General features: G+C 38.3%; 1 protein-coding gene across 1 annotated transcript in view; it reads right to left on the reverse strand.

The window, feature by feature from the left end:
• Positions 1-10,783, reverse strand: part of Slc9b1 (solute carrier family 9 member B1) — a 38,609-nt gene extending 27,826 nt beyond the window's left edge. Inside the window, exons 1-2 of the mRNA XM_052179186.1 lie at positions 10,730-10,783; positions 5,140-5,404 (exon numbers count right to left, since the gene is read on the reverse strand). Coding sequence (XP_052035146.1) covers positions 5,140-5,404 — 265 coding nt within the window. The 5' untranslated portion in view covers positions 10,730-10,783. The remainder of the gene's footprint in view (positions 1-5,139; positions 5,405-10,729) is intronic.
• Positions 10,784-10,952: the final 169 nt, after the last annotated feature.

Raw genomic sequence — 10,952 nt, forward strand, 5'->3', positions numbered from 1 at the left:
CTCTAGTCGAAGTGGTGCTCACTAAGGAAACAACAAATGCTGGCGTGGATGCAGACTGAAGGTGACTCCTACGCCGTTGGCAGAAATGTAGAGTAGTCCAGCCAGTGTGGAACTCAGTATTCCTTAAACAAACTAAAAGTTAACCAACCATACGACCCAGCTATACCACTTGGGTATTTATTTACCCACAGGAATACAGGCCAACACATCACAGAGAGACCTGCACATCCACATTTACTGCAGCACTGTTCACAACAGCTGAGTTAAGGAACCATCCTCGGGTCCAACAGCAGAAGAAAGGAACAGGCAACAAAATGAAATATATAAAGGACAAAGTTGCCATTTGCAGAAAGATACATGTAATTCTAGACAACCGACTGCCTCTCAGAGAGAAAGACACACACCACTTTTCTTTCACGTGTGGATTGTGGATTTGATATTGATAAACACAATCATATATCCGCATATGATATGAAAGTAGAAACCCGCAGGCCAAGTTTGGCTCTAATGTTTTTTATTTCTTCTCTTCTGCTTTCTTTGGATGCTGTTGACTTTTTCTGCTTAGTAAGGTGATAGTTTTTATTAACTTTACATATTTTTACTGTTTCCTAAATGCACATACTTTATGCACTACTTTGTCACAACCTATAAATTTTGAGAAGCTGCATTTTCATTTTTATTTAGTTTAAAGTGTTTTTAATTTTCCTTTGAGAGTTCCTTTCATACAGTGTTATTTTGTGTTGTTTCACCATTAGTTATTTTAAGAATTTCTAACTGCCTTTATTATGATTTTTAACTTCATTGTTATATAAGAATATATCATTTTAGTCTTTCAATATGGTTTCATAACATAGTTTTGATTTGTACTTTACAGATAGATAAAAATATTGACCATTTTCATCTATTTATTGGCCATTTATACTTTTTTGAGACTTATGTGTTCAACTCATCTGTTGATTTGTTGACTAGATTATTTGATTTTGATTTAAAATTTAAAATGTATCTATTCTAGATATAATCCCTTTGACTGTATAACTGACAGAGATGTTCTCTCATTCTGTAAGTTGTCTCTTCACTCCATCATTGTCTGTTTTTCTTTGTGGCAAACAGCTTTAAATTTCATGCATTTCTACTGCTCAATTTTTGCTCTATCTCCAGAAGTGCTGATTCCCTTTTCAGAATGTTCTTGCCTATGATTATATTTTAAGGTGTTTTAGCGTGTCTAGCACGTTCAAAGTTTCCAGTTCTTAGATACAATTTCAAATTATTTTTCACACAGAGTGAGAGACACAGACCTGGCTCCACTCTTCTGCGTATGGATATGTAGTTGCCCAGCACCACTGACGGTTTGATGAAGCTACCCTTTCTGTGTCATGACACCCTTGCAGGCAGTTGGGTGTTGGACCTATGTGTGTTTATTTCTTGCTGCCATGCTTCCCTGCCATGATGGACTCTCATGCCTGGGACATCTCACCAACCCTACTGCACTGATTTATGTAATGTGCTTTTATAATGACAGGCAGTCGAGTAGCTTTGCATATAGGCACATCACCACAGATAAGGAGTTGCGATACAGCATGGTGGCTCCAATGTCACTAGGTCACATTAACTGTTTAGCACAACTACAGTCTAACAGGACCATACTTGTACAGAGTTCATCACTGACAGAAAGCCATGACTCAGCACATGACTGGAACCAAGTATTTGTGGGGTTTACAGTCTGTTTCTCTACAATTGTTATTCATAACACACACACACAAGGTATAATTATTGAATATACTGTATTTTAAATAAACTTATTAGATAAGGAAAATAAAAAGCATTTTTGACCTTCAATCTTTTTCTCCTTTTTGTAGGTCTGAGTTGCTGTCCTATATAAAACTGCCTTCTGGGGCAGGAGAGATGGCTCAGCAGTTAAGAGCACCAACTGCTCTTCCAAAGGTCCCAAGTTCAAATCCCAGCAACCACTTGGTAGCTCACAACCATCCGTAACAAGATCTGAAGCACTCTTCTGAAGTGTCTGAAGACAGCTACAGTGTACTTATAATTAATAAATAAATAAATCTTAAAAAAAACAAAATAAAATGGCCTTCTATCTGAAAATCTCCTCACAGTTGTTGCCAGGGAAATCACCTAACAATAGTGTGTCTTCACATTTTTTTAAATTATTTATTTGCTCTTAGTTTGTGAAAGATAATTTCACAGGACATAGAACTCTGGATTGATGTTTATTTTTCTCCTCGACAGTTTAACCCTTTCTCTCTACTCTTTTCGCTTACACTGTTTCTGAGGACGGAGGATGGAGGACGGAGGACACACTTTTTATTTGCACTCCCACATAGGCAGGCTTCTTCGTCTTATTCAAGGTTTTCTCTCTGATTGCTGAGGTTTTAATGATCATACTGCTAGGTGTAGGTGGATTTACTCCCATGTTCTCTAGTTATAGACAGAGTCTTTCTATGTAGCCCTGGATGTCCTCTAAATCAGAGATCCACCTACCTCTGCCTCTCAAGTACAGGGATTAAAGGTGTGTTCCCATGTTCTCTTTTTAAGAATTCTCTTTCCAGAATTCTTCTTCCCCTGACAGTCCTAATTTACATATAACTTTTATAGTCTTCCTTTAGTTCTTAAACATTTGCTCATTGTCAGCTTTTTCTGTCCTTGCTCTTTAGTTCTAGAAGTTTCTTGTCACATGTTTTCATGTATAGGTTTTTGCTTGTGCTTAGTCTGCTATGACCTAATCCAAGTTTGTTTACATGCTATATTACATGTATTGATTTACATGTCAAACCAACCTGGTCTTTCTAGAATGAAGCACACCTGACTATAATGTATAATCTTCATGTATTCCTGGATTTGGTTTGGAACTTTGTACTAAAGAGCCAGTAAGAAACCCAGGCTGCATATGTAGAAAGGAAAGAGAGGCTTGAAAAAAGACAGCATGTGACTTGTATCCCTGATCCTCCTGATCCTCCTCTAGAAAATATCATCCTGAGTGAGTTAACCCAGACCAAAAAGGATATTCATGCTATGTACTGACTTATAATTGGATATCAGCCATAAAGTATAGGATACCCACACTATAATCCACAAACTCAAAGAAACTAAAAAACAAGAGGGACCCAAGGGAGGATGCTTGAATTTCACTCAGAAGGGGAAATAAAATAGTCATCAGAGATGGATGGAAGAAGGGAACTGGGTAGGGGAATGGGGCAGGCTCCAGGGAGTCTATTTAGGGTGACTCTAGCTGAGACTCCTAGCAGCAAAGGATATGGAGCCTGAAGTGACCACCTCCTGTAACCAGGAAGGACTCCCAGTAGAGGGATAAGGACACCAACCCTTCCACAAAAATGTGTCCTACCTACAAGTACAGGGACAAATATGGAGCAGAGAAAATGGCCAACAAAAGAATGGCTGCCCCAACTTGAGACCCAGCACATGGGCAAGCACCAATCCCTGACATTATTAATGATATGCTGTTATGTCTGCAGACAGGGGCCTAGCATAACTGTCCTCTGAGAGGACACCCAGCAGCTTATAGAAACAGATGCAGAGACCCACAACCAAATATTAGGTGGAGTTCAGGAAGTCTTGTGGAAGAGTTGCAGGAAAGATTGAGGAACCCAGGCGGATAGAAACTCCACAGGAAGACCAGCAGAGTCAAATACTGGGCCCTTGGGGGCTCCCAGAGAATGAAGCACCAACCAAAGAGCATCCATGAGCTGGACCTAGCCCCACCCTCACATATATACAGCAGGTATGAAGCGTGGTCTTCATGCAGGTCCCCAGCAACTGAAGGAGGAACTGTCCCTGACTCTGTTGCCTGCCTGAGGATCCTGTCCCCCTAACTTGGCTGACTTGTCTGGCCTCAGTGGAAGCACATGTGCTCTGTCCTGCAGTGACTTGATATGCCATGGTGTGTGGATACCCAGAGAGGCCCTCCACCTTCTCAGAGGAGAAGGGAAGTGCAATGGTGGGGCTGAATGTAAAGTGAATAAATAAATTAATGGAAAAAAGGAAAGGAAAAAAAACAGTACCAAGATGCACATCCCCCAAACAGAAACATGGACGCTATTAAATCTTCTTTTTCTACAAATGTCCTTAAAACTAAATACCCGAAAATAGGGGAAAAAATGGGGGAAATAAGTTATTGATTAAGTTTGACATTTCAAGGTTGATGTTGAACTCTGATGACTTCAAGTAGAGGAGCCCTGCAATCCAGCCTTCAGAGGGTAGCCACTGGTGACAAGTACATAATCTAACATGCAAAGGGTGACCATTGGTGACAAGGACATAATTCAACATGCAAAGGGTGACCATTGGTGATCAGTACATTCCTCCTCTTCCTCCCTCATAACATCTCAGTCTGGAAACTACCTGCTAAATAGTCAGGCTAATAGGAATGAATATATCTGAAGAGCTATGCACATGAAATATGACAACGGGAGTCTAGTAATTTATAGTCAGATGAGGACTTTTCAAGTTCAAAGAAAAGGTTAATTCATGGCCTTTAAACCACTGATATTAAGAAGCAAGTATAACTAATAAAAGAAAAATCAATGAATAAAATTTTCTTTTTAAAGCTTAAGGATAGCAAAGAACAAAAAAGAATACATGAAAAACAAAACTTTAATTACTTATACTTCACTATATTTAATCTAATTTTTGTTTTGTATAGATTATATTTACCCAGTCATCAAAATCGCTAAGTTTAATCATGGAGAATATTCATAAAGAAATAAAAAAATGATCATGAATATTAGATACCAATAAGATGCAAATTTTATACAGGCCACAGCTCTTTTAAATGTGAAGCCCCATGTCACCACAGTATTGTCAGGAATATAGACCCCAAGCTAATGAAGACCACAGAGGAAGCTGACAACAGAGCCTGCAACTCACCTGTCTTCTAATCCCCAAATTCACCATTAAAATACATGTAAAAGAAAAGAGTAAAGATCGCAAGTACTACCTTGGTTTTGAAAGGGTGAGGAAATATTTGTTCTGTCTATATATTGCTCAGAACGGAGTTTGCCATCTGAGGTACACATCTTACACTGTTAGCCTTAGCATCTGCATTTTATTAGATGCATATATTTTTTCATTTTCTCCCCATGTATATTTTTTTATTTGACATACCATCTGTAATTGTTTTATTTACTATTCCTCGTGGGGGACAGAAACTATTTGTACTTCTGGTCTCCTTTTTCGTTTCCTTCTTTTCTGGTTCCTTCCCTTCTATTTTGGTTTGCGTTTCTTTCGTTCGTGTCTCCTTCCTCTCTGGTACTTCCCTCTCTGGTTCCTTCCTCTCTGGTTCCTTCCTCTCTGGTTCCTTCTGTTCTGGTTCCTTCCTCTCTGGTTCCTTCTGTTCTGGTTCCGTAGTTTCTTCAGGATCTTTGGACATCTAAAGTAAAACAAAGAACTCTTTTAAGAACTATATTCTCCACATAAGTTTATGAATGTAAGCAGTCACTACTATTTCATAACTAAATTCCTATTGTTACTATCAACATGGAGAATACACACTTCACAAATAAATATAGCAGAAGCAACCTCATGTTAATACACCTGAGTCTTTGCCATCACCACTACCATTTACAGATTGAACAAGTGAGTCTCTTCCTGCAGTCTTACCAACTAAAACTGCCCAGCTTTGTCTCCCTCAGATTAATCACTAAAACTTTCCTGAAATGAAAATATAACTAAATTGAAAGTTAAATATGAAAAATGATGTAACTGAATGGAAAATGAGAAAATCAGAGGACACATCCTCAGAAGTTCAAGCTGGCCTCCACTAATACTTATATGCAACATGTTTTGATAATTCATGGTTTATGTCAGCTCTCCTGACCTTTGAATGCTAACATAATTATAAAACTGCTGGCTGGTGAAATATCTGTGGTTTGTGAGAATACTGGGAAGCTTCTCCCAATGTAAAGAAACAATTACAGCTTCCCGCCGCCAGCTGCACCCAGGAGCCAAGCAACTCAACAGCCTTCTGTGCACAGCCCACCAGGAGAGAGTGATCTCCCAGCAGCACTTTCATTTCTGAGTCCAGAGGTGAGGACTTGGGAGGTGACCTTCCCTTGGGACACAGGGCATCTGTGGAGCTGCTGGAACAAAAGTCTTCCCTCAGCCATTTGTACCAGGGGGCCAGGGGACTCCACAGCCTTTTGTGCATAGCCCACCAGGAGCAGCGCTTTCACTTCTGAGTGCAGGGGTGAGACCACCACCTCTTCTCTGGAGTGGAACAGCTAGCTGGGACAGAGGTCTTCAGGCTGCTATTTATACCAGGGAGCCAGGTGACTCCACAGCCTTCTGTGCACAGACCCTGACAGAAGAGAGTTGGTATTCCAAGAGTATGGACACAGGCTTACAGGCCCACAGGAGGGACAAGCTCCAGTCAGAGACAGCAAGACCAACCAGAAATAACCCGATGGCAAAAGGCAAGCACAAGAACCCTACCAACAGAAACCAAGGCCTCATGGCAACATCAGAATCCAGTTCTCCCACCACAGCAAGTCCTGGATACCCCAACACACCGGAAAAGCAAGCGTTAATAGAGGGCTTCAAGGGTTAAATAACTCCTTTAAAGAAATACAGGAGAACATTGGTCAACAGGTAAAAGCCCTTAAAGAGGAAACACAAAAATCCCTTAAAGAAATACAGGAAATCATGGGTCAAAGGCCGAAGACCTTAAAGAGGAAACACAAAAGTCCCTTAAAGAATTATAGGAAAACACAAACAATCAAGTGAAGGAACTGAACAAAACCATCTAGGATCTAAAAGTAGAAGTAGAAACAATACAGAAATCACAAAGTGAGACATCTCTGGAGATAGAAAACCTTGGAAAGAATTCAGGAGTCATAGATGCAAGCATCAAAAACAGAATACAAGAGCTAGAAGAAAGAATCTCAGGTGCTGAAGATACTATAGAAAACATTGACTCAACAGTCAAAGAAAATGCAAAATGCATAAAGCTTGTATCCCCAGACATCCAGGAAATCCAGGACACAATGAGAAGACTAAACCTAAGGATTATAGGTATAGAAGAGAGGAAAGATTTCCAACTTAAAGGGCCAGTAAATATCTTCAACAAAATTATAGAAGAAAACTTCCCTAAAGAAAGAGATGCCCATGAGCACACAAGAAGCCTACAGACTGGACCAGAACAGAAAGTCCTTCTGGCACATAATAAACAAAACACCAAATGCACTAAACAAAGAAAGAATATTAAAAGCAGTAAGGGAAAAAGGGTGAGAAACTTATAAAGGTAGACCTATCAGAATTACACCAGACTTCTCACCAGAGACGATGAGAGCTAGAAGATCCTGGGCAGATCTCAGACAGACCAAACACAAATGCCAGCCCAGGCTACTATACCCAGCAAAACTCTCAATCACCGTAGATGGAGAAACCAAGATATTCCATGATAAAATAAAATTTACACAATACCTGGCCACAAATCCAGCCCTACAAAGGATAATAGATGGAAAATGCCAACGCAAGGAGAAAAACTACACCCTAGAAAAAGCAAGAAAGTAATCTTCTTCCAACAAACCCAAAAGAAGATACCCACACAAACATAAAAATAACATCAAAAATAAAAGGAAGCAACAATCACTATTTCTTAATATCTCTTAACATAAATGATCTCAATTCCCCAATTAAAAGACATAAACTAACAGAAATATTTTCATGTAAATCTTCAATTTTATCAGAAAATGTTCGTAATTCCTTTCAATTAATTTAGTAATTTTTTTATGTCTACCATTTTATCTGCATTATTTTTCATGATAATCTTCAATTTTAACATGTTTTTCTATTATTTTTTCTATTTTATTGGAAATTCTTCCCATGTAAATCTCTGATTTTATCACAAAATGCTTTGAATCCCACCTTCAATTCATTTAGAAAGGTTATTTTTATATCTACCATTTTATCTGTGTAATTTTCCATGAAAGTCAATTTTAACATGTTTATCTATATATTCTGTGAATTTTATCAGAAGTATTTTCCATGTGAATCTTCAATTTTACCTGAAAATGTTTATAATTCCACTTTCAATCAACTTAGAATTATGTTTATGTCTATCATTTTATCTGTATAATTTCCATGGTAATCTTTAATTTTAACATGTTTTTCTATATATTTCTTCAATCTTATCAGAAATATTTTCCATGTAAATCTTCAACTTTATCAGAAAATGTCTATAATCCCACTTTCAATCAACTTAGGAATACTTTTATGCCTACCATTATTATATCTATATAAAATTTTCTATGATAATCTTTAATTTTAACACATTTTTCTACAATTTTATCAGAAATATTTTCCACATAAATCTTCAATTCTATCATAAAATGTTTCTACTTTATTTTTCTTTTTTTTTTTAAAGATTTATTTATTCATTATATGTAAGTACACTGTAGCTGTCTTCAGACACCCCAGAGGAGGGCATCTGGTCTCATTACAGATGGTTGTTAGCCACCATGTGGTTGCTGGGATTTGAACTTAGGACCTTTGGAAGAGCAGTTAGTGCTCTTAACCGCTAAGCCATCTCTCCAGCCCCTTTATTTTTAAATTAATTTAGCAATTTTTTTATGTCTACCACTTCACTCTTTAATTTTCCATGAAAATTGTCAATTTTAACCTGTTTTCCTATATATCTCTTCTATTTTATCAGAAATATTTTCCATGTAAACCTTCAATTTTATCATAAAATGCTTTTCTTCTTTTTTCAATAAAAGAACATGCTTTTCAAAAAAAGAACAAAAGAAAGGAAGAAAGGAAGGAAGGAAGGACTGAAGAAAGGAAGGAAGGAAGGAAGGAAGGAAGGAAGGAAGGAAGGAAGAAAGAAAGAATTACAACAAACCCAGAGTGGACTTAACTCTGGACTATCCCAGAGGAATAGTGACCTCGGCCTACCATATTGCTATGATAGATGGATAGATAGATGCTGAAGGGATGGATGGATGGAGTGATTGATGAAGGGAGGGATGGAGGGATGGATGGGTGGGTGGATTGTTGGATTGGTGGATGGATGGAGGGATAGATGGGTGGATGAAGAATGGATAGATGGGTGGATGAATGGATGGATGGATGGGTGGATGGATGAATGGGTGGATGGGTAGATGAAGGAATGGATAGATGGGTGGATGAGTGGATGGATGGGTGGATGAGTGGATGGATGGATGGGTGGGTGCTAACATTTTGAGTGTATTGTAAAACAGAACATTATCTTTCTGCAGGAAATGTAGGAGAGGCTATACTTACAGACAACCAAGGATTGGCAGGATTAATTTGAATGGCTAAGGAGATGCAGACATTACTCCACTGATTGCTAATACTCTGCAGCTCCATGGGATAAAGTTCTCAGACCCAATGGCTAGACTGTTGCTGTTCTGGGGAAAAGGTGTATTTTGGATTCTCAGCAACAGCATAGATGCTAAAAGTACAGCAGATGGCTTTTATTAGGGTTGTAGAAAGTCATACAGTCAAATTGGAGGATCTTTGTAATTTCAGTTTATAATAATTGACATAGATTAGGATGAATTCATGACAGATAAAGTAAGTAAAAGTAGGGTTACACTGGGCTTCCTGGTTTAAGAGTTGTAAAGTCTCTATTAAAAGAAATAACAATTTATAATTCTAATTATAAGTAACTATCTAGTAAAACTTGACTAACAGAAAGCTTAACAGCTTACTTTACTCTTCAAAATATATAACTACTGCTGACTTAAATTGCTGAAACTTTCTATCACATGGAAGGAAATAAGTCATATTTGCCTTATTCTTAAAACCTACCCCGCTGGGTCCAAACCAGTGTGCAATCACTCTTTTCCAACTGTCTGATCCTTTCTGCTCATTTTCTACAGTCCATTAAAGTTTAGTGGCTATTTTAAACATATAATCCTTTACTTTTACCAGATATCAATATTTAACAGAAATCTATATAATAAGCAAAACTTGTCTTAAACTCATTTAAAACAAACTGTCTTACTTTGTAGCCCAGGATCTCAGTAACTCAGTTCTCATGCCTCAGCTTCCCAACTCCTAGGATTACAAGTGTGAGTCTTGGGGCTGGACAGATGGCTCAGTGGTTAAGAGCACCGACTGCTCTTCCAGAGGTCATGAGTCCAATTCCCAGCAACGACATAGTGGCTCACAACCATCTGTAATGGGATCTGATGCCTTCTTCAGGTGTGTCTGAAGAGAGCAATGGTGTATTCATATACATAAACTTAATAAATCTTAAACAAACAAACAAACAAACAAACAAACAATTCCCCCCAAAACAAACAAACAAAAAAAACCCTCAAGTGTGAGTCATTGCTGTCATGGCAAACTTGGATTTGTTGTTGTTATTTGTTTTTATTTTGGTGCACATCTGCAGGTGGGGGGGGGGGGTGCATGTTTCATGCACTTGAGTTTATAGGGACATGTGCCTGAGCATCCAGAGGCCACAGAAGGATGTCCCGGTTCTTTCGAGCCTCTGGGCCTTAATTCCTTGGCAGCATCTATCTCTCAGTGGTCAGGAGGCTCATGTTTTATAAGGCCAGTTAGCTGAGCAATGGGTACCCAGGCCATGCCTGTCTCTGCTCTTGGTTTTCAACATGAAGGCTAGGGTCAGAGCTCAGAGCTTTATACCCTCACCCAGAGACGCATCTCCCAGGAACTCAACACAGAACTGCACATTCTATATTACAATGTAATTGTAAGTTTTTACCTCAACAGTTATAGATGATTGGAAAGGATCATGCTTCTTGTCTGATTCTGGGTCGGGCTCACTAATATTTAAAAGAAAAATAATTTGAAAGAAAAAGAAAGTCTATAAATCCATATAAAAACAAATTTGGTTAGCAACACATTTAAAATATTCAATAAAAGTATATCAGTCAAGTCAGATACCTTTAATAAAAATCTAAATATTCACTTAAAGCCAGTGAGAT

The sequence above is a fragment of the Apodemus sylvaticus genome, chromosome 4 (assembly GCF_947179515.1).
Source record: "Apodemus sylvaticus chromosome 4, mApoSyl1.1, whole genome shotgun sequence".
NCBI classification, from domain to species: Eukaryota; Metazoa; Chordata; class Mammalia; order Rodentia; family Muridae; genus Apodemus; species Apodemus sylvaticus.